Raw genomic sequence first — 24,425 nt, forward strand, 5'->3', positions numbered from 1 at the left:
TTTTGAGACGATCCCTTATGGCACGGTCTTTTAAAAGCATGGTAATTGTTTGTCAATATTTAGGCCTGCCCCATCTTATGACACATTATTTAAAATCACAAGAGTCCTTTGTGTACAGTTGAGTTTATCACACCAGATGACCCACTTAAGATGTATTTGCATACATTTGTCCATGAATAGATGGGCCATCCTAACTGTGAATGCACCAACCTGCATCCAAATTTGGGCTGGTGTCCGTAGTTGCGTCAGAACATCTATCCCAAATATGTTTTAATGTGCCTGAGAATGTTTGTTGAGTCTTGTAAACAACAAAGCTCATGTGGCAAATCCCTTTCTAAAAATTTTAAAAGCGTTTATATATGGGCCTAACATGGCCTTGCCCTGCCCAAAAATTCGTCAAAACAAAAAAGTTAAAAACATCAGTGTTTTTTTTCTACACCTGTTAAGCTTATTTTCCGTCTGCCTAAATCACAACTTGCATTATGTCAGGAAATTTGACATTGCGGATGTAGCGTTTTATAAAAATTGTCTGTCATGTGACCAGAAAAGGTAAATTTGAATAAAATGTTTTGGCTGTTTTTGGAGATACTAGATCAGAAAGAAACAAGTAATTATTTATTATTTACAGGCTATATATTTTGGATATAAGTTAAGTTTTTTTAGGGTAAAGGGTCTCCTCTCAAGAACGAAATATCAGCAAAAAAGAAGTAAAGAAGTAGCTATATATTGTATTGATCCAAGAAGCCACGTAGCCAGCTGTTTTCATTGATAGAAGACAAAGACATATTGAGGAATCAAGTTTTAATGCAATTTCTCTTTTTAGGAACATTATATTATACACGAAAGATCGCTAGAGGGAGGCTCCATCACTGAGAAAATTTAATCACCACAAGAAGAAGCGTGCTTCACAGCAGCCATCTTTTTTAGAACGAAACTATAACAATTGATTGCCGTGAACCGAAGAGCGAAGTCTCTTCTTCAGCAAATAAACTTTGTTTCAAAATCTTTTAATTAATTTCATAATTAGTATCTCCGATGGTGTGTTACATTTAAGTTGCCGGTCGGCGATTGCTCAATATTATTGTTTTTCAAACCCAGTCCCTCAAATTCTTGTTTTCCTCTAATATGGCGTTCTAAAATTTTTCGAATCTTTAATAGAAGACATTCTATTAGCATTCTATTGCCATTCGATTCGTAGAACTCGTTTAAAGTCCCTCGGATGCATTCGATATTGCTGTAACAAAACAGCAATGCTTTTTGAAAGATACTGGTTTTATAAAGTTAACATAAATGTGCTGCTGGAATACGATGAAGAAAGCGATTCCTGCTGCTTCGCAAAATAATAGAACTGAAACTCAGAAATTATACAGGTAACGTCATCAATCTTTCTGATCACAAATAGGTAAATAAATTAAGCAGCTTTATAGTTGCTGAAACCAGAAATAATCATAATTTGCAAAAATATAACTAGATAGTTAACTAGCTAACTTTCTAACTTTCACTACTTCCTCAATTCAGTGAATCATGTGATAAAACTCAGCCTGTGGGCATAGCAATTTAAAAATACTGCAACATTTTTGTTGTTGAAATTTCTAGCGACTAGTGTACAATGTTACAATTTCGCCACAAGTACAATTTTGCTATCTATAAATAAATCCCATTCGTGCCACCAGTAAACAGTACTTTTCCAAATGTTCATAAATTTGCTGTTTAAAGTGCTGTTTCACCAATATACGATTAGGGGTCGTCTACAAATTTCGTATGATATTTTATACGAATATATACAAATTTAATTGCTTTTAATTCGTATAAAAATTGTATACAATTCGTATAGTGTTAAATAGTTATATGATTTTTAAAAAATCTAATACGAATTTTATACGATTGTCATACGAATTATATTCTCTTTTATACGATTTTCATACGAATTGTCATACGAATTATATTCTCTTTTATACGAATTTTTATACGAATTATATTCTCTTTTATTTATACGAATTTTCATACGAATTATATTTCGTTTTTCAACTTTTAAAATGCGATCTCAAAAAACATTTCTATCGCCGTTTTTCAATTTTCAAACTTTTAAAATGCGATCTAAAAAAACATTTCTATCGCCGTTTTTCGTTTATAAACTTTTAAAATGCGATCTAAAAAAACATTTCAATCGCTGTTTTTCGTTTTTAAACTTTCAAAATGCGATCTAAAAAACATTTCTATCGCCGTTTTTCGATTTTAAACTTTCAAAATGCGATCTAAGAAAACATTACTATCGCGGTTTTTCGTTTTTCAACTTTTAAAATGCGATCTAAAAAACATTTCTATCGCCGTTTTTTGTTTTTAAACTTTTAAAATGCGATCTAAAAAAACATTTCTGTCGCCGTTTTTGTTTTTAAACTTTTAAAATGCGATCTAAAAAAGCTTTTCTATCAAAATTAAAGTTTCAATCTTTGTTAAAACATAATAATTTCTATCACTTAAAAGCTTTATTTAACCAGCGCAACCAACAATGCCTTCTCGCTAGTTTATTTAGTTTCCACGCAAAACTTTTATTTAATAAAGCTATTAAACAATGGCTCTTTGTGTCACATTGATAGAGTTGATAACATTTGCAATTATGCTATTGAGAATAGTTACCACTATTTAACATTTACGCGCAGTTATAATAAGCTATTTTTTCTTCAATAATCCCTTGTTTATTACGCGCAAGTTAATGACTTACAAGACTCGCAAGATAATTAATAAAAACAAAAGACAAACAACTACCGCCTCCGAGAAAAGGTGTGAAACTTGAGCGTACACGTAAGCTTACATCTGAACTGTATTATATACGAATTTTTTTTTAAAAAACCATACGCATCTAATTATAAAAACTCAAACGAATTTTATTTTAAAACTCATATACAAATTTAATACAATGTCAAACGATTTTCTTTTTTTTTAAACCATACGCATCTAATTAAAATCTCATACGAATTTTTTGTTAAACTCGTACGAATTTAACTCATACGAAATTTAATTTAACACTTATACGAATTTAATTTAAAACTCATACGAATTTAATTAAAAACTCATACGAATTTTATACGATTTTAGAAAAATTTCATACGAATTTAATTACTGTATGGCAAAAGAAAATTAGTATAGCATATACGAATTTTTTTGATACGAATTGCTACGAATTTTGTAAATGACCCCTTATAGCTTTTTTTTTCTTCATTTAAAATAATTAATTGTATCTTATATGTTTTTTCAGATCCTACAGTCTTATCAAGCATGTAAGCTTAAAGATTTAACTATAAACACTAGCTATTATGTTGAGCTGATTGAATCATCTTTTCAAATTTCTTTTTATATAATAGATTTGTTTTTACTTGTTTCTGCATCCTTTAATTACGTTAATTAATTAATCATAATAATAAAGATGATAATATTCCAATAAGTGCTATGAATAATAAGCGAGCGATCGCGCTTGCGCACGCAAAGACACACCATATTCTGAGAAATAGAATAATAGCTGATTCATTAACTCCTCCCCCGGTTCCACAAAAGTTTGACTAGCTGAACCATCTTGATTTCCAAAACTTGGTACACTATCACAGACTGGCTTAGTTTTCACCTCTGCACTAGCTGTAATCCAGAGGGGCCATGTTGATGATATATAGTCTTTGGTAATCTTTATATTGGTCAAAAATTGGTGGATTAGCTTTAGGTTGGCTTTAAATATGCTTCCGTTAATTCATTTACTATAAAACAAAAAATAATTATTATTCCCAGGACCTGTTTGTTCCGCAAGTAGTCACAAAGTTAATTTAACTTACCTATTTGATATCTGGGTTGAAATCCCCGGCTGTGAACATTGCTGGAACTTGAATTATGCTTGTTTCCTATACCAAAACAGCAACCCCTGTGTGATGTACAGGGGCAAAGGTATTTTGTTACCTCACATTTTCAACTTTTTGCTTGCTTAAACGAAAATATTGAAGCTTAAGTGTGTGATTTAGCGCACAGGTGCCTTTTCTTCATTGATACGCCTGTGCGAAAAATACTTTTCTCTTCTTTTAATACTCTTCCCTGATACCATTACTTTCTTAACCAATTTTCTTGAATTTATATAACTTTTTCACAATCTAATTCTTCTTCACCGACCTTTCACCTTTTACTTACTCACCCCAGAAAGTAGGGAATGCCTGCATGAATTAAAAAAGTCTGATTACTGGTTCCTTATTAATATGATAAACTCTTTAGGCACGTTCAACAAATCTCCCAAAGACTAGATTTACAGTTACAGCAAGCACTTGATTGGAAAGAATGGTTTGATGTAGAAACACTTCAGCTTAGACAAAGGTAATGTTTTTATGTTGATTTCATAATATAAAGCCTTTTTTTAATGCCCCATTAAAATCATATACCAAGATCATTATTTTCAAAGGTGATAAAATAATGACATTTTATTATTGACATGTTTTTATTTTTTGCTTCATAAGCTCTAAATTACAATTAAATTAGGGATAGTAGAAAACAAACATCAATCTTAACCCTTCCCGTTCCTTTCCCCGACTAGTCAGGGATATTTCTACGCTAAAATAATCTCGATCCCGGACAGGTCCAGGATATTATTAGGACCACTTTGAACGGCCCTCACGGCGGCCCGGTATCTTTAAAACCAACAAGATTTCAATAATTTCAATAATTTTTCTCTCATTTGCGCCCGATCTGACGATTTTTAAATTCGACTACCGTAAATTATGCGGATTTACTTTTCAAAATTGAAACAAAGATGGCGACTGGATTTAACGTTAGCTGTGGCTCTGGATCTTTGCCTTTTAGCAGCAGTAATGCATCATTTGGCCTTTCTTTAATGAACTAAACCTTGAAGAGGATAGTGATGACGATGTAGTAGCAAGTGATGATCTAATTAACAGGTTATTTTGCCAGAGTGATAGTGAAGACAAAGATTTTTCAGCATTTTCTGTTACAAGAGTTGCCCCATTTTGCTGCAAATCCTGAAATAAATGTCGATATTCCTGAGGATGCCGACGAACTTTATGATTTTAATATCTTAAAATTATGTTTTATATATTTGATAAGACATTCCTATTATTTGCTGGTCTAAAGCACTAACTAAGCATAGGTTCTGGTCCAATAAGCACAATCTAAGCATGGCTAATAGACGGATTACCAACTTTCCTTTTATATATATTTACAATTCTTACTGAATTGTCTATTACCAGAGTCAAACTGGGACTTGGATAATGCTTTTTGACCATTTTTAAAAAGAGAGAAATACCTTACATGCATTTTAAACATAGTAAATGCTTAAATTAGTTATTAAGGTTTATTTATATTTATAGTATTTAAAGTCTTTTTTCGTAACGTTAAAATCATTTTTTTTAAATTCATAACGGAAGGGAGGTGTTACGACAAGCGTATTCTATCTTGGTTTAAATCTTTTTCCTAAATGGTATCGACTTTATTAGCGTAATTTTCAACATAATATTAATCATAACGAAGGAGGGTTTTACGACATTAATCTGTCTTGTTTTTTTTGCTTGTATTATAACTATTTTAGTGAAAGTAGCTAATTTTTGTTTTATCACAACAAATTACCATTAACAAAGAATCAACTTTCAGTGGCCTTACCAATTGTGATCCTAAACGTTATTGATTCACCTTGTTGACATTTAACCAACAAAAAATAACATCATTTATATCTTCTATGCTCATTATATTTTCACAAGATGGGATGAGAAATTGTTTTTTTTCCTTTTTTTTGCTTGATATTATTATTTTTTTGTTTTCGTAAAAATTAGGGTCGGTCAGGCCCGTAGAACAACTAATTAAATTAAAGTCGCTTTATCAAAAAAATTTTGAGCTTTTAATGATATAACAACATCTGTAAAATGCCTCAAAGCTGGGAAAGTATTTTTCTCCCAACAAACCCACTATGAGTGCAATTGGCATATTATTGTTTAAAGAAAAATCAATTGGGTTCTTTAATAGGGAAGATAAAACTTATAATACAAACACCAGGCACCAAGTGAGTGAGTTTACACCTCCAGTCCTGTTCCTAAATTTTAAAAGTGGCAGTTTTTTGGAGTAATGGCAAAACAGCTTCTCCTGGTTTCAAGAAATTTGTTAACAGATGTCCAGGACGGGTAAAGAACGTAAATGCACTAATCCCTGTATCTGTGATGTCCACATTGTGGAAAAATTAAACTGACAGCCTGCAGAGGTCTAGGAAATTGAGAAATTAGGCTATGCTGACATCAGCAAGAGTTTTTGTTGTGCTTTAGGATCATATAAAACTAGTTCCTAATAAAAAATATCCTAGGGGTTTCATATAATTGTATTATTCCATTTCATTTATTTATAACAATAGTAATATTCTATGTAACATTACTGTTGTCAATTAAGCATGACAATAGCAAATTAACTTTTGCAATTTTTAGAGTAAGAGACGTTTGTGAGCATATTCTACTTTCTGGTATTTGTGATGTTGCAAGAAAGACAGAAGAGTATTTATGGCGTAAAGCATTTTATGACATCATTCAAAAATTAAAATGTGACAAGAAGGTATTTTTTTTTTATAATTACAAACAGCAGTTTTTTTAAAAACATTTAATCAAAACCTACATAGCACGCACCTTTTTGTATTTTTAAAATTTAGGCATTATCATCAAGCAAATCCCTAAATTCTCTCTACTCGGCTCATCTACAAGCAGCACTGGGTTTTTATCATCAGCTTTTAGTCAGCTTGCGCAACCGTTACAATATTCCATTGCACGGCATGATTGACTGGATTGGTCTTCCACAAGACTCAGGTTAGTTTAAAAAAATAATAATAATTCTCTGATAGTAGTAAATTAACTGTATTTGTTATTGCACTATGCAGAATGAAAACATATTAATCTTGATTATATAGTTGTTCTGTAACTCTTGTTTTCTTTTTTAGAAATAGGAGACAATATAACAAAGGAACAGACAGATTGGGCTTTCAAGGCTTGTCAAAGATGTCTTATTTATCTCGGTGATATAGGTATATATTTTTCATCTGTGTATTTCGCATTAATCTATTAATTGTTGATATTAAAGTAAAATGGAAGTTTAAATGCAGTATTATTTTCACATTTTTTAAACAATAACTACAATATAATACAATTTGAGTGAAAAAGATCTGATTGCATGAACATTTTCATATCTTCAATCTGTCTGTTCATTGCCCATATGAGTTTCAAATTATACATTTTGTATGTGGCAAAAAATGTCTTTACCAGTAACTGTTTGCGTAAAAAGGTAGATAAAAGGTTTAAAAAAAAATTAAAAATAAAAATTTCCACATTTAAAGTAGATTTTTTTGATAACTTTCTCCTCAAATCTCTTTAAATTTCATTTTGGTGTGTTACATGTTTTTATTTTACATGTTCTTTACTTGTGCCAATACCTTTAAAATATCCTCAATTATTTTCAATTTCTTAAGAAAATTGTCCTCAAATTAATTTTTTTCTAAAAGAATGCCATTATTTTCTTTTTAAATTTTCATCAAAAGTCCTCAAATCTCCACAAATTGACTCTGTAAAAAGAGAAACAACCTTGTTTTTGTAGGTTTTTATTAGTCTGCTTGTCTAACTCATGTCTCCATTTTGATAAATCATTTCCCAAGTTGTCATTGTTGTTGTTGACAATGGTCTTGGGAAGAACTCTACTGCTTACCTAACCAAAAAGTTAATCATGGCTGGATACGTTCATTACCTCTACCTCTATTAATGAGATTCGGTAAAAAGTTTTTACACAAACCTAACTCATAAATCATTTAAAAAATAACAAATAGTAAGGATATATTTATTATAGAATAGAACTCCTGATTCAATTTTTTTCTGTTACAGCCCCACGGCACAATTATAACACAAAGGACTGATAAAAGTAATGCAAAGCTACCATTTATCGGAGCAATTATCGTTTTGTGTTATTTTATGCTTTACTATTTGTATAAACAAGAATAACGATTGAAGTATTTTTCTCTGGATTTTTTAGCACGCTACCAAATAGATATCTTGACTGAACAGAATGATGGACTCGCCGAACGCTATTACTATTTAGCCATTTTGTTGAATCCTGAAAATGGTAAGAAGTGGTTGGGAAAAATAAAAAGTAAAAAATGAAAATAATAGGATGGCATAGGAACAACAAATCTTGATCACAATTTTTTTTTCATATGAAGATGTCTTTAAAGCAAAAAACTTGACTTTTGCAGTAAACATAAACACAATGTAATCCAGAAATTTAAAACAGTTAGCGTTAGATCCACAACACTTATCATAGGGTGATCAAGGGTATAATGATTTTATTTTATTAAGTGCATTTAAACAGTTTATTTTGTGGAATTAATTTTATGTAACTCAATGTTTAACATTTTGCATTACAACATCATTACTTATTAAGTATCCTAACAGGGGGAATAAAACAACGCATGTTACGATTTCTTTTTTTAAGATTTCCAATCTTTTGTGTTTAAGTTTAATGAATTGGGAAATTCAGGATAAATTTCAATTGGGAAATAGCTGTTTAACGTGGCATGTGGTTCGAATGTTTGAGTATTTCTGACCCTGTGCACAGCGAGTGGCTCTGATAATACAGATCGGTGGTGAAATGGGAATACCAATATGTACTGAGAATGCTGGAACACACCCTCAAATATTAATTGTCGTTTTCTTGTAGGTATGCCACACAATCAAATAGGAACATTAAAGCAAAATCATTCTTCTCTCTGTGAATCTGCTTATCACTACATGCGTTGGTAAGGCTTTATTTTAACATTTTATTCTTTCTTTGCAGACTTTTGATTTTTATTGTTCTTCATTCATGGAGGACTATATTTTACTAAGAGATCCCACAAGGCATTTTTGCAGAGTAATGGTGAGTTGATGCTCTTTGCTAACGTCAGAAAATGCCCCCAAAACTGCAGTTATGCCAACTTTTGTCACTGATTGTAGTATCAAATTCGAAAAAGATAAATATTATAAAAATCATGTGAAAGTTGCACAAATGTATTCATTTTATGATAACTACATTCTAATTATACTTTTGAGATTTATGATAGTGTCTGTGCCTGCGTTCTGTCATATATTCTTAAAAAAAATATGATTAACAATAACAAATACAATTTTGTAATAAAAATTTGCCATGTTTAAATGTATTTTAAAAATATATATTTCATTTTATTATTACTTTTAATAAAATGAAATATATATTTTTAAAATACAATTTTATTTTTCATTTTTTTTATGATTTGTTCGTTGGTATAGAAAAAGTATTTCTTATCTGTTAAAATAAAGCTGAACATTTATTATCATGTATATCTTTATTTTAGTATTCTCTCTGTGAACTCATTTGAAGGTTCTGAAGAAAATTTGAAGCGTGTTCTTGAGAAACACAATCAAAAGGTCTCGGCATTGCAAGAAGATGCGTTAAAGAATAATACTATGTAAGTACACTGACTGTTGTGTATTAATGTCATGTCAAAATGAGTCAAATTTAGTGGTTGTCAGCTACTGACAATAGGCAAAATAGTAACATCCCAGAATTTAATGAGAAAAATGTCATGCATGCTGTTGATCCCACACATTACGTCTGTCTGAGCACGAATGGTAACTGTGTGTAGTGATTTGTCAGTGGAATTTTTTTTAAAAGGCTGTATGTATGTCATAAGATTTGTAGACTGCCCCTTGCAAATCTACTTACAAGGTTTCCGATTCACTGATTTGAATTCTAATTTGGAAAGTTATCACTTTTCCTCGAAGTAACTCCCTATTGCAGGACTAACCCACCGAATTGGTGCGTCATTGCTGACATATTAAAATTCAAATGATGTATCTTTTTCATTCTGCCTAAGTGGATTTTTGCACAAGCTTATCGACTAGTGTCTAATAATTATTTTTGACTAATCTCTTTTTTAGCATTGATGTTAAGACACAATTTTCTGCTTCTTTTCTCTCATTGCAAGAAGTTTTATTCGGTTTTCAAAGGTAACATGTTGTTTGTGTTCATGTGTAATATTTTTATTTGCAGTTAAAGTCAATTTTGGTTGTTCTCATACATATTCTACGCCATTTATTTATGTTAATATTTTTAATATTTAGGTTATGTTAGGTATAATAGAATTTGTAAAGATTGGTAATCATTTTTTTTTTCCTAAATAAGAAAAAGACAGGTGAAATATCATCCAATTGAGATGAGATCATTGTTAAATTTGTTAAATTAAAATTGATGTTGAACGTTTGCAAATTGTATTTTTTATTTTTAAAAACTAGAAGATTTGTGGTTTTAATTGTTCTATTTTGTTGCATAATTCAGACTTCCAACAGAAGATCTTGCACAGTGGTGTCAAACTGTGATGTCTTTGTTTGCCATGGTCTTGACAAACAGTCTACCTGAAACTGATCAAGTCAGCTTGAATGTGCAGGTGAATGGTACAAGTGAAAATCAAAGTGATGAAAAGAAATCTGCTCGTATATCATGTGCTCTGCTTGTAAAGATGTTGGGAATGAACATACTTGATGTAGTTAGGCTAAAAAAACTAAGTAAGTGAATCTTTATTTACTATGCTGATCAGGTAATAACAGGAATAACAAGGCGTAAGTTAATGTTAACATGAATAATATAATGGTAGTAAAAACAAGAATTTACACAAAAATAAACAAAGGTTTTCAAGCTAACAGGAACATTGCATCATAAAATTCTACCTTTTTAGAAACGTGCAAATATTCTTGAATTTGCACAAAACCATTTTCAACTTTAATATGAATAAAAATGTTAAAAAAAACGAATGAAAACTTTTGTTAATGTATGTTGTATGTTTATAAAATATGGTATGGAATCTACAACATGACTATAACTATATACAAGTAAAAACAAAGATGTAGCAAAAAATTTTTATAAACTAAATTTTTTGTAGAATTTATCGCTGTGCTTTTTTATCTCGTTGCAGATTCTGAAGTGACTGCTGCTGCTACTGCATTTTCTGCTGCTCTTCTGTCTCAGCTTCTTGATTTTATTTCACAATACCTTAAACAGACGTTTCCTACATTGAGCAATGGCCATAGTGATGAGCATGCAAAAATGAAAAAGCGCTTGCTGTTAAACCGACAGAAACGTCGACGCCGTAGACGTAGATTTAGTTCACATAGTTCAGAACACAGTGGCAGTGAAGGTAGTGAAGATTTACTAAGCAGTGAAGATAATCTCTCAGACTTAAGTGAAGGTAAATGAAAGCAATATACTTCTAATGATATTGTGAAATATTTTCCGGTATTTAACATTATTTGCAGTTGTAAGTGAAGGAACCAATAGTCCTTAGTCGTAAATGTACTTGAATTATTCACTTTTTTACTGTGATTTAATCTCAAAGATGGACAGCACAATATTTTTGTAGGAATTTAATTTTACCTATCACATCTTTTATCAAATTAGCACAAATTTAACTAGAGATAAAGGGTAAAATTAAATTTTTGCAAGGATTTACAAATTATGAGTTAAATTTTTTAAATTTTATGCATTTTACCTAAATTCACAAAATGGTTGTGCAAATTTTATGGTGGCTTTTTACTAAATTACAGGAGAGCTTGACCAAGATTTAACCGAAGAATCTTCTGAAGACAGCGATTCAGTTGTTGAAGAACATTCTGAAGATGAGATTGATGTTGCTAATTTTATCCATCCTGCAAAGAAATCTCCTCCAAATGGTGTCATCAGTCATCACCACCGAAAAAAGCTTTCTAGCCTGTCGAAAGCAGGGATACTGCTTAACAAACAGTTAAAGAAAAACAATGTCAAGATGCACATTAACTCGACGTCGAATGGCATCATACATGATTTTGTTATGGAAGACATAGAGTTTATTAACCAAGCTGCTAAACTGTTGGACGACTTCGAGAAAGTTAATGAGGAAGCATATCTACCAGTTATTAAGATCTTTTTTGATTGGTTGAAATTAAACCCAGACATACTGAAAATGAGTGGAAAGGTATCATTTTTTTTTGCTCATCAGTGCCATCAGGTCTTGCAAACATACATATTGCAGCGTGTGAACAAAAATCCAGAAAACTTTTTCACTTTTTTTAACTTTATTGCAGGCCTCACCTATGTTATGGCAGCGCGTAGCAGACGTGTTGAATGCATTGCCCTCTCAAAAAGTTGTGCAAACTGCAGGTAATTTTTTTGTTTTTTGTGCATACGCTGGCTATGACTGTTTACTTTAGCTAAAGGGTTAACAAAATCACACAAATCATAGAAAGCTATACTTACATGTCATTAAAACTACATTTGTGACTAATTGTTTTGTTTTTTTAATTCTAGTAATGTACTTCAGTCAACGACGAAGGCTGCCTTTGTGGTTGAAAGGAGATTTAGATGATGGAATCGAACATCAACAGAAAAGAGCATTGCCAGAGGACCTCACCCTATTTGGTGCACCTGGTTTTGAGAAATTACATCTTGCATTAGATGTTACATGGTTTCGTGGTTTAAGTAATTCTGAACTTTATCAGGTTGGTAGTAGGCATTGTATTTGTGCTGCAACCAAGTCTTTTTTGTCCTTTTTGGTTTAATTTTTTCACTTTTCCTCAGCATTCATATTTTTCATCTTACCTAGATGTAAAGATAGTAAGAAATATTAGATTAAATATTTCATGCACTCAATTTTTTTCTTATATTTCTAAAGACTATTTAAGAATACTTCTTTTTAGTTTGCACTGAGAATAACGTATCTCCGGAACTTTGGTCATTTTATTTGTGCGAACAAGGTATGGTATAGGAATTTCAATATTCAATAGTTTTTTTGACATCTTCAAATTCACATTTTCTTTATTCATCATTTAGGATGTTCCTTGTTTTACCTGGGATGAAAACAACCAACAGTTCTTAGTATCATCTGCGTCACCACCCAATCATGTGAACGGGAGCAGTGAAATACATCAGGAATCTCCCAGTGGTAAAAAGCAAAAGGTACATTTTTTTAGTAGTGGTTCACTTTTTCTGACTAATATTACTAAAGGTTAATCATAATTGTGGAATAAGCTTTCACGGATTTAATATTTTCCAATTTTTGTCCTGAATTTTTAAAAAAAATAATTTGAAAATGTTACATAGTGGATAAATTTTGCCGAGAATTAAATTTGGCAAATTTAGCAAATTTTAATTAAATTCGCTAAATACCCGCCAATATAGATACTCACCAAATTTAACATAATTTGCCGTTCCCCTAATGGAAAAAAGTAACCTTTTTTTTAATTAAGAAAAGAAAAATGTCTTTTTCTTAAAAAAACGAACTTTTTTTATATTTACAACAAGTTTGATAAAGAGGATTGTTACAGGTGTCATCCGCTAAAATAAATCCTTGTCAAAATAAACATTTTTTTGTTTTCACCAAATTAAATCCTCACCAAATTTTATAAAATTTATCAATCACCAAATTAAATCCCTGCCAAATATTTCATTTTGGTCATTCGCCAAATTAAATACTCGCCAAAATTTATCCAGTTGAAGTAATCAAATGTTACAGTTCTTCTTTTTAGTTTGTTTGGTCGCTTTTTTGGTGCAGGACAAAAATCCATTTGCCAAAATCTTTTATTTTGCATTTTACCTTTATTTTTTTGTAAATTTAGTATAACTTTAAATTTTATATATTATGTAGGTTTCTGTTTTTTCAATAAAATCATACCAATAAAATTTTTAATTTTGCATTTTTAACAACTTTCAATGTCCTATTCATAAACTTGACATTTTAAAATAGAAAGTTTTGGTGTGGATACACTACAAGACAGACCCATAACCTCTATTTCAGCTATCACATTTCCCAACAAACGACAGTATATATCCTATAGTCTCTCTTTGCATGTCTACAGTGATAGATTCCAACTTTTAATTTTAGGTCATGGCACAAAGAAATGAAATGATGAAAGCATTGGCAAAACAAAAGCTTCAGGTATGTACCTTTCTTCATCTCTTCTGAACTTTTTGTTTCTCAATATATTCATTTTTTTATATTAGTATTTATGTTTATGTGAAGAAAGTGCCTTTAAAACTTTAGTGACGTTTTTTAACTAACTAATTCCCCTTTTGTGATTGACATTAAGGTTTGTTTATAAAGGTTATGAAAATAGAATTTTTTGCACCAATTGAACTGAAATACAAATATCTATTCGGAAAACGTTATTTTTCTTTACTATGATTATTTTTTCCTCATTTGTGAAGATTTTTCAACATTTGATCCTTGTTTTTTTAAATTTAGCATGAAGTTAAAGAACTTGAAAAGCATTTACAAACAACCACAGTGTCACCTACAGAGCAGGCCTCTGTTTATTTGGTTCTTGACACTGCTGCATTATGTCGCCATCTTTCTTTGTTACGTTCGTTAGTGAAGAGCGCACAGTTTGTTGTTATTGTTCCAACTCAAGGTGATGTGCAATTGTAATGTATTTCAATATTTGCCATTTACAACTGTCAGTTCCAACCTAGCAAAAATATTTTTACTTAAAAGAACAGCAGATTTTTTATCAATTATTATCACAAATACATAAATTGTAAAAGTACTTTCAGGGAAGTAATTAGAAGAAAAGATACGGAAGATGCGAAATTAACGTTTGTGAATAGGGCCTTCAAAATTTTGCAAAGTGCGGAATAAAAAATTGCAAAGGATGCACATTTTTATTAAAAGTACAGAATTCAGGAGTGTGAAGTTGCTGTATCTTATGTACTTTATGGTGCCCAACTGGCGACTAAAGAATTTTCTTTCGTTATAGTGATTGCAGCCCTTGACGAAATCAAGAAGTACAATCCAGGTGCTCGAGATGCTATAAAATTTTTAGAAGATGAGATTAAACATGGCAATAGGTGTGATTTATTTTATTATGTAAGATGTATGCCACTCTTTTAAATTTATTGGAAATAATTGTATGTGCGCAAAATTACTTTTTAAATGTGGTTCGGTTATGGATGCAAAGAATAGGACTCTTTAAAGTCTGAAAAGAGCAAGAGATTTGTTATGACTAATTTGATAATGTAAAATTAAGAAACTACTAGAAAATTGGATTGGAAAGCAGTGGTTTAAAAATTCTAGTTAATGTCATGATTTTATTATTCTTCGTGAAGGTTATTTAACAAAGTGATGTTTCATTTAGGTGGTTGAAGACACAGAAAGAAAGTGAGACGGTTAGTGACCAGTCAATATTAAACAATCGTAAGAAGAAGAACAGGGATATTGAAGAATGGTAAATGCACATTTGTTTGTTATTTAGTCACGTTGACAACACCCCTGAAATCTCCAAAACAAAATTGTAACCTTGCTAAAACCTCCTAAATAACTTAAAATTTTGACCCAAAATATTCAAATCTTTTTGTAGAATTGTTTTGTAACTTTTTTATTATCCTAAATTTAAACCACTAAACCTAAATTACTTAAAATTGTAAATTTGCAGTCTTTCTGTTTAGTTAGTTTATTTTGTTGATTTATTTAAAGGCTGTCTCCGATGGTTGTACAACAAATTCACAGTAGTATTTAATGTTGCACTGTGTCTCAATAATCATGCAACCCTAACTACACAACACATTCTGCAGCAGTCATGAGCTGTAGTGAAACAGTGTTGTGCAACTTGGAGTATGAACGGTGTTGTTCCTAAAAAATGCACAGTTATTTCACAATTGTCATTTTTTTTAAAAAATGACACAATAATAACTAAAACATTTGGAAAAGGTGTTCATACTGAGAACATTTCAAATAAAATAGTTATTTTTTGTAATTGTTGAACAACCAAAATTTTTGGACAACCAATGAAAGCCAGTTTTAAAGAAATAGATATGTCAAGAATAATTTTTTTCTTTAAAATATTACTTGTCAGCAAATCTAGAATACAAATATTGTAGTGGTATCTAATCCTTGCTTTAAGCGCGCTTTATAAACAAGCTTTTCATAGACCTTACTTTGTGTAACCGTGTGATAACTAACAAAATATTATGCAACAAACAAGACTGAATTAGCAATTTCTATATAATTTGTGTTAAAATTAGCTAAACACCTGGTATGTGATTGTTTTTTGCTTCTGTTAGGCGGTTCTTACATGTTGTCAAGTGTTGCATCTACTTTGCGGAGAAGCATGTCGGACAAAGTATGGTGACATTACTGACTTCAGACAGTAGTTTGAACGGTGGAAAGACTGCCAATATGGGGACCAGACCTACTCCATACTCCTTGGAAATCTGCGAGAACAAAGGTATTCGAGTCGAGCCTGTGGTGGATTTCTACAAACGGTAAGTTTCATTTATTTTCAATGTTTCCACCAAATCAGTGAAGTCGCTGAATATTTAGTGAAATTCACAACTGACCAGAATACCAGGAAATTTAAATCTTTTAATTATATGAGCTTTTGTGGCAAATCCTATACATTTCTGGTCAAGGTAAAAATATTTTTTTCATTATATTATGTCTGGTCGCGAACAACGAATTTAGACAACTCTTGCAGAGATTGTATTTTTCTTTTAAGTTTAGATTAAGTATTTTGATAGCACTAACACTTTTATCAATTTCAAAACATTTTACTACATTGTCATTGCTATGTTAATGTAATTAACATTTTAATTGGCCGTATTGTGAATACAAGACATTGTAAAAATGTTTCTGAAAAAAGTTTATTTACGAAAATTAGTATCAACGCTTTTTTGGGCAGTTAATTTGTTTCGTTGTTGTTGTTGTTGTTGTTGTTGTTATTTTTGTTATGATTTTTGTTTTACTGTTACAGAGTTGCTGCTAGGTTTTTAATTTTTATCATCAACATGTCTTTGCCATAAGGATACCTCGTGCGTTCTAAGTTTAAACCTTTGATCAGACTTTTTTTACAAAGGATTTTTAAGTGGACGCTTTAATTACGCGTATTTAGAGCTTTATCAATGAAAACCCTTTATAATATCACCTTGTAACGAAGGGAAACCAATGTTACGTTCTGAATATAGCACATGATGTCATTGCCAACCATGCAACAGCCACATATCTATTTGTGAACCAATCACTTTTTATTGCATGCGGTTTTGTTTTACATCAATCCCTTAATTACCTTGCTTCGATCAACAAAAATGATGGCATTTTTATTGCACCATTATACTGTCAGTTGTGGGATGGGTGAAATTAGTTGCTTGTAAATACATCCATTTAAAATTGGATCAACCTCGTCGAGCATTAGTTGAATTGACGTAATCGCCTGCTTTAGTGATTATAAAATTGCCTTTTGTTAAATTTTGCTAGCCACAAATCAGCATCTGCTTCTTTTGTAGAACCAATATCTTATTATTGGGAGGCTTATCTTCCTAGATTAATTTAATTCTTAAAATTGATACTATGAGTAGTGTTAGAATAAAAAAAATAATAAAAAAATAGGCTTGGAAATTAAATCGTCATGGTTCTGTTCCAATTTTTCCCAGAATGCTCTCTGCCTGTCGGCGAAAATTTTTTGTTAGATTATCTCCATTTGTTATTTCTTGGTCTTTTGTTTACTGCGATTCGTTGCCACGATATCATAAGTCACAACAAACATTTTGAAAGGATTACCAATCTTGCTGAGCAGAGAAATTCCATGCCAAACCAATTAAAATTTCTCTGACGTTGTTAAGTTGGCTTTTTTATTTTTTCGGAGTACGTCTGCATGCTGCGTAGTGATAGATTTTACAGAAGTTTACAGAATATTGTTTATTTAACGCTAATGTTTGCTGACCAAATATGGTCAGATATCGTGTTAAGTAATGACTCAATTGTCATTGATTAATAAAACTGACATTAGACTATTTGATATAATGAGGTTCACATACTGCTCTACTTTGTAAGTTAATTAAGTCAGGGGAATTTCGATGGTGTCATGAAAACATGTTGAATGCATTCACACTGAATGTTTTTGTTTGTAGGGACTAATTATTTTAATTTATGTCCTAATTAAAGCGTGGTTGATTCCCATCGGATATCTAAATGATCATGATGCACTTCTTTTTAACCAGTTTGTTTGGTGAAGTGTTACATGGCGATCAGGGATGTGGCACCCTCATCGGAATAAAACATTTTACTTTTTAGGAATTTTAAAGAAAGTTTCTGTTTATTCAGTTACTATTACTCAAAATGAAAATAAGAATGATGGCGTGGACATTCTAAGAATTTATGTAATAAATCTTTCGCTTTCAAATTCATAAAGATATTTGAATTTAAGCATTCGTAGAAATGTGTCTGTTTTCCTTTTCGCGTTGGCTGTTTATACGGAATGTGTAATTGGATGACCGATTAGCTGGAACCCTCAAATTTACCATTTTAAACTTTCAAGAATGCTACACCCACGTTTCAGCGAACCAGGTATCGTAAACTTTCTGGCTGAATGAGATATTATTACATTACTTTTAATTTTGTTAAATAAATAAATTCCATTTCAATTTGTTGAGGTTTATCTTTTCCCATTTAATAATAATTACACAAATTACAATATCCATTCTCTTCGCATTCAAATTAAATTTTTTAACTTGCCTTTGCTCGGCTTTGCAAGAATATTTCTACAAGTAAAACAATCTGGCGAGATTTAGTTCCGAGAGGGGCCAGAGTCTTTTTTCAAATGTAAAAGTGCAGCGTCCATGTTGAATAGATTGTTTTCTATTTAAAGCTTATCATTGTTGTTGCTTAGCAACACACATAAACCTGGTTTAATATACATAGAAGTGTTGATATGCAATGTTTTTCAAAAAAAGTGCAAGAGATTGTGTACCCTCTTTTTTGAAGAAACTGAAATTTTTTGCCTGTCTTGCAGGAGGCTATTTTTCTGGAAAATTCATTGTTGTTGTTGTTTTGTTGGACTTCACAAATATTTTCTAGCGGTTTACGAAAAGTTTAATCATGTATACTGAAATTATGATGTAACATCTGCTTCCAATAGATCGCTAATTATGAGAAGGATATTGAGATCATTGTTTTAAAATATATTTTACAGGATGTAATAACCGGCTACGAATATATTATGCATTAAGATTTGTTTTATGTAAAAGAGAATTTAAGCACGCTGTTTTTAAACGTCTAAAAAAATAACACGCTTGTTGACTCAGAATTTTCGACAAGACCAATCATTTGACGAAATACTCTAAAAAATTGTTTTTGTTGTTTGTTCTTATTTTTCTTCATTTTTTAGTAACTGATTTTTGTTTTTTTGTGTGCAAATATTTCAACTTTTGATTTCTATGGAGAAATGAGTGTTTTTCATTATATATATATTTTTTATTTTATTATACATGTTTTATACCCGTTGTTTGGCTTTCACGTGTGTTTTTTTTCTTCTCACAAAAAGCTGTTTTACAAAAAATATAAAACAGAAACAAGCAAAAAAAACTGTAATGAATAGAGAGTGGGGAATAAACGATTGTTAACGATTCACACAACACCGAACATTAAGACTACCAGACCTGGAACACCTTGAAATCAGACCCTGTGACCTTAAAAACTTTCAACAATCCAACATTATCCAGGGGAAAAAAATTGAAAACCTTGAAGTATCTATATCTCTTGAATATTTCTGTCTAGTTATATTAAAATGTTTGGCAAAGCCATTTTCTTTTCTTCTAACATTCGCTTTGGTTTTTCATGTGTTTGTGTGCAATGGCAAAAATTATACCAAAAGACCTTAAGAACCTTAAATTTAATTTTAAAAAAAGGGTACACATTCTGTCTCACATCTACGTTGATATATATTTGCTCTCATTGACTGTAGTACAGTGTTATATTTATCTTCGAGCATTTAAGTAAGAAAATATAGAGACTGCGTTGTGGGGCAATAAACACCTGTGAAAAAGATTTTTGAATGGTTCTATTTTGAAGAGAGTAAAAGTTCGTCTTTATTTGTACTGATTAAAAACATTAATGAAAAAGTCTGCGTGAGAGAAGCATTATTAAAAATATTACATTCTTGTGTGTTCGGGAAACTGATGGTTTTGTCACAACGTGTTATTAAATACTGGTTAGTTGCCCATATATGGTCTTAAATGGTGAACATTTCTTTTGTTTGTGAGACGTAATATTAAAAGATAGCCAACCCCAGCTATCTTTTATTTTAATTTTTTACGGGTTTTTTTATAGGCAGGCTATAACTTGTTTTCTACATTAATACGGATATCTTAAGGGGTATATATTTGCGATGTAGCTAGTATTGGCTCATTGTTGTCGACTCATTTTTTTGTTTTTATCTTGTTGATATTTATCATCCAATACATCTATGATTAATTAACTTTTCATTTATATATCTTCATCCGATAACATCTTTGAGTATGTTCTTAATTGCCAATAAGAGGACTAATTAATTGATGTTGTTATTCTGCTAATCTTAGGTTTTTAGATTCTTGAGTACAAATAGATCTAAAATCGAAAGTTTTGACTCATTTCCAAAGTTTCTTATTTCCTTCTTACCTCACATTTCGACACAACTCTTCATCTCGGCCAATGAGTGACAATGATAATTACACGTTTTGTTAAAGCTCTTCAAAATGTAACATTAGCATAATAACATCCTTGAGTGGAAATAAAGTTCATAACTTTATAATTGCGGCCAACAATCAGATTTCCTCAAAAGTTTATTATTTCTATGCAATATTTTCCGTGCTTACTTTTGCTCTCCCTTACTGCTTATAAGTGTGATATGGAACTTTATGTTTGTTTTTTTGTAGAATGTCTGACCATAGATTTATTTAGTTTTTGCGAAAATGGATACCTTGAGTTGAGTTTACGAAAAGGCGGGAAAATCGCTAGATTAAATGTTAGCAAATGCGAAATTGGCACGTTTTTCAACGTGCGAATGTTTTTGTTGTGAAATTTATCACATTTTGAATGGACAGATCTGGTTTGTTTAGATGAGGCTTTCATAAATGGATCCTTGCATGTAAAAACATTGCGGTTTTGATTGTTTTATTTATTATTTTTTCTGGTCACCTAAAAATAGACGCGAACGAGCGGAAATTTAGATCCGTAACAACGTGGTCGTTTTTTCCGGTTTTATTAAATAAGCTGAATCTTTTTTGAGATATATTACGTGCAAATGAATGCAAAGTCTTGTCTCCATTTTTCTTCCTTCCTGAACGGCTATTTTAAAAGTGCTATGCAAATATTGTTTCAGAAACAACTTTAGGATAAGCTAAACAAACGAACTGTAACCAGTCACGATACACGAGCATTGTGTGTTGGGATGTAAATAAGAAACGATGCTCTTACTGCTTTTTTTATTTTTGCGAATTTTTTTTGGTTGAAATTGCTGAGTCAGCGCTATACCAGGTATTAGCGAATTAAAAAAGAGAACGATGCAACTGTGCATTTATTTCCCCACTTGTTTGTTTTTACTGCTTTAAACTTTTGTTTGAATTTCTTTATAAAAGAAACTGCGTGAAATAGCAATCGGCTTTGTTATGTCAACAGCTCCATTCGATGTAGTGTTACGTATGTTTGCGTAGACATATTTTAACAATCCATTAACTATGTACACACCTTTTTATGAGAAGGATAAAGACATCAAGTGCTATAGACAGTTGACAAGAGACACACCTCGTTACAGTATATAATACTTATAAACTGAAAAGAAAATGACCTTGCTATAACCATTTTTGCGTTTATGAAGAGATGTGGCAGGAAGATGTCCTAGTCCTATTAGCTGATTATGATTTCAGTTAGTTTATGTTAAGCAAACTAACTGATAACATAGTCAGAGTCGTGGCGCTACTCTTTTGTGGACAATAGATCTAATAAATATGTCAACACTTGCATGTTTGCACAAAAAAACAAACCAAGACTGTTTGTAAATTCTTTACACGTAGAAACATCACACATATTCATGTAACGCGAGCATTGGAAACCGACTTACTCGTGTCGCCATGGCGACAAACAATTAACAACGACTCTATTTTCGTCGCTCTTGCAATAGAGGACATATAAATCTAACGACGACATTTTCAAAACGCGAAAGAAAAAACGACATTTCGGTGGTTAACCAATGTGTTTTAACTGTTTTTCATGACAAAAACCTCTTACAGGAAACCGCAGGAATGTCTAGCTTTTTAGATGACATTTCAATAAACAAAAGTGCTAATCTCGACACCTTTCCTGACTTAGTAAGTAAGATCGTGTTTCCCACTTGTATTGATTGTTCGGTTGACCGTAACTTTATTAAGCACATTAATACCATTATCAACAAAAATAGTAGCTGTTCTTATTTTGTTTTTTTACTATTTAATTTCTGGTTTAAGCTCTAAAGTTTAACTGTTTACCTAGGAAAATTGTTGTTGTTAGCTATTATTCGTTGTTATTGTTATTGTTGTTGTTGTTGTTGTTGTTATTGTTATTGTTGTTATTGTTGTTGTTGTTGTTATTGTTGTTGTTGTTGTTAAAAAACGATACGATGTTGTTAAAAGTGCGATTTAAATTGTTTTTTAATTTTTTTTTACTAGATGGACAACTAGAAACGGACCTTCGTGATGTCATAATGACGTCAGCAGTGTGCTGACAGTACTCATGGTTTATTCTCGATGACAGAATATGTGAAAACAACAATAATTGCCATTCTCTGTATGCTTGGCAAAATTCTTTAAAAATAAAATAAAGCATACGTATTTTCGTCAACTTAATAAAAGAAACAGCATTAGTCAACTCTTCCGCAAGAACTGCATATGAAGAAGTTATTAAAGAAAAAAATGACGGTGGGTTGGTGGGAGATGGTGTTATTGATATTTGTTGTTTAGTGAAATGAGCATCTAATAAAGTACAAGCACGTGATTGGAATAATTAGCATTAATTTGCATAAATTTTATCAAGAAAACTTGCTTGAATTTCATTTCTTCGCTACTCATCACAATGAAGACCTCTCGTCCAGCTTTGTAAATTTCGTGCGTGCTCAACGCGATTTTATGTGTCGTTGAATTTGGTGTTTTTTTTAAAAGATTGGATCTTTTAGGAAGGATTGAAATTTCGTGTTTATCGATTGCATATTTCGTGTTCTGGTTTGCATTGGAAGCTTGTAGAAATCAAAAGAAGTTCATCCGTACGCCGTTGGATCATATACAAGTTTCGCCTATTTTAATACCAAGATTACCAACTCGGGAAGAATTCCAACCTTTTTCGCGTGATTTATTGTATGTGTGATTATATTCTGTGTTAATTTTGTGTATGTTCCCTTATTTTCGTCTGTAACTACAATTTCTTTGCGTCATTGATTTACAAAGACATTATAGTTTTCGGGAGACAAAGAAGTCGCAAGAAAAGCTATTAAGTGGTATTTTAAAAAGGGTTTTTCTTAAGATGTGTTGTTAATTTAATTCGTTAAGGACCAGTCAAACGCTGCCCCAAAGAGGCGTTTTGCCCGACTGTAAATAAACTGTTGAGTCTGCGTTTTTGTTTCCTTGTCGGCAGGAACGAGCAGAGTAGTTTTCTCCTCGTATAATGAGTGGTTGGAAAAAATACGGTTGAAAATTTAAGAGACATGTGTTTTTATTGTTGAAATAAGTAAGAAAAAATTGAAATCAATCTTTCCTAATGTAAACCTGTAGACATTTATCTTATTTTGAATATATGTTTAATGTACGATATCTTGTTTTCATTTTGGTAGCTTTGTTTTAAAATTTTATTTCAGAGGTGGAGAGTTTAGATCTGATAAAAAAAATGAGAAAGAGTCGTGGAGAGTGATTTTATATTACTAGTCGTTAGCCCGTGGAAAAATCCACGGGTTCGTCCGTCGCAGCTAAACTACCATGTTGCGTGACAGACAGACGGACGGACGGACAGACGTACGCGAGCATTATAATATAGACTAGTCGTTAGTCCGTGGAAAAATCCACGGGTTTGCACGTCCTTTTTATGCCGCATTGCGTGCTTCTCGCTACTTGCGCAGCTAAGCTACCATTTTGCGTGACAGACAGACGGACGGACAGACGTATACGGGCATTATAATATAGATAATAAGATTTGCGATTAAACAACCCCCCTGGTTTATAAAAATCGCGGAAAGATCAAAGGAATATCGGTAACCCTTTTGAACAGACAGACAGCCGAAATACGGCTATTATTATAGAGACTAGTCGTTGCCCGTGGAAAAATCCACGGGTTCGCCCGTCCTTTATATTTACCCGTCGCAACAAAGTGGATAAAAATATATCGCATTTGGTATTGGTGCACATTTTAAAAATTTCGTGTTTCCGTTACGGGACGTGGCTTTCGCGGACACACAGACAAAATACAGCGAATATTAAAGAGATTCAACTGCGTAATAAATTTAGTAAGATATCACCTATGGTTGTTTAACCCGATCACCAATGTCTACATGAGCAATGATTTTATCTTTCTGTTACCTACACAACCTTCTCTTTTCTTTTAGCTGGAAAAAACGTGT

At 31.6% G+C, this 24,425-nt stretch overlaps 1 protein-coding gene across 1 annotated transcript; it reads left to right on the forward strand.

Annotated features, from left to right (window-relative positions):
* The first annotated feature begins 829 nt into the window (after positions 1-829).
* Positions 830-23,623, forward strand: LOC130647572 (nonsense-mediated mRNA decay factor SMG5-like). Its single transcript, XM_057453485.1, has 22 exons — positions 830-1,370; positions 4,249-4,347; positions 6,453-6,576; positions 6,671-6,824; positions 6,956-7,039; positions 8,035-8,124; positions 8,719-8,797; positions 9,371-9,484; positions 9,957-10,025; positions 10,354-10,580; positions 10,988-11,260; positions 11,616-12,022; positions 12,132-12,207; positions 12,355-12,545; positions 12,744-12,800; positions 12,877-13,002; positions 13,928-13,981; positions 14,288-14,453; positions 14,799-14,889; positions 15,177-15,266; positions 16,102-16,302; positions 22,492-23,623. Exons 1-22 carry the CDS (start codon positions 1,291-1,293, stop codon positions 22,517-22,519), a joined length of 2,880 nt encoding a protein of 959 aa, XP_057309468.1. The 5' UTR covers positions 830-1,290; the 3' UTR covers positions 22,520-23,623.
* The last annotated feature ends 802 nt before the right edge of the window (positions 23,624-24,425 follow it).

The sequence above is a fragment of the Hydractinia symbiolongicarpus genome, chromosome 1, assembly GCF_029227915.1.
Source record: "Hydractinia symbiolongicarpus strain clone_291-10 chromosome 1, HSymV2.1, whole genome shotgun sequence".
NCBI classification, from domain to species: Eukaryota; Metazoa; Cnidaria; class Hydrozoa; order Anthoathecata; family Hydractiniidae; genus Hydractinia; species Hydractinia symbiolongicarpus.

Excerpts from the sequence above, each read along its gene's own strand:
- LOC130647572 (XM_057453485.1), top strand. The coding sequence starts at position 1,291 with ATGTGCTGCTGGAATACGATGAAGAAAGCGATTCCTGCTGCTTCGCAA. Across the intron at positions 10,581-10,987 it reads AGTTAGGCTAAAAAAACTAA|ATTCTGAAGTGACTGCTGCT; the intron begins GTAAGTGAATCT and ends ATCTCGTTGCAG. Across the intron at positions 12,023-12,131 it reads TACTGAAAATGAGTGGAAAG|GCCTCACCTATGTTATGGCA; the intron begins GTATCATTTTTT and ends ACTTTATTGCAG.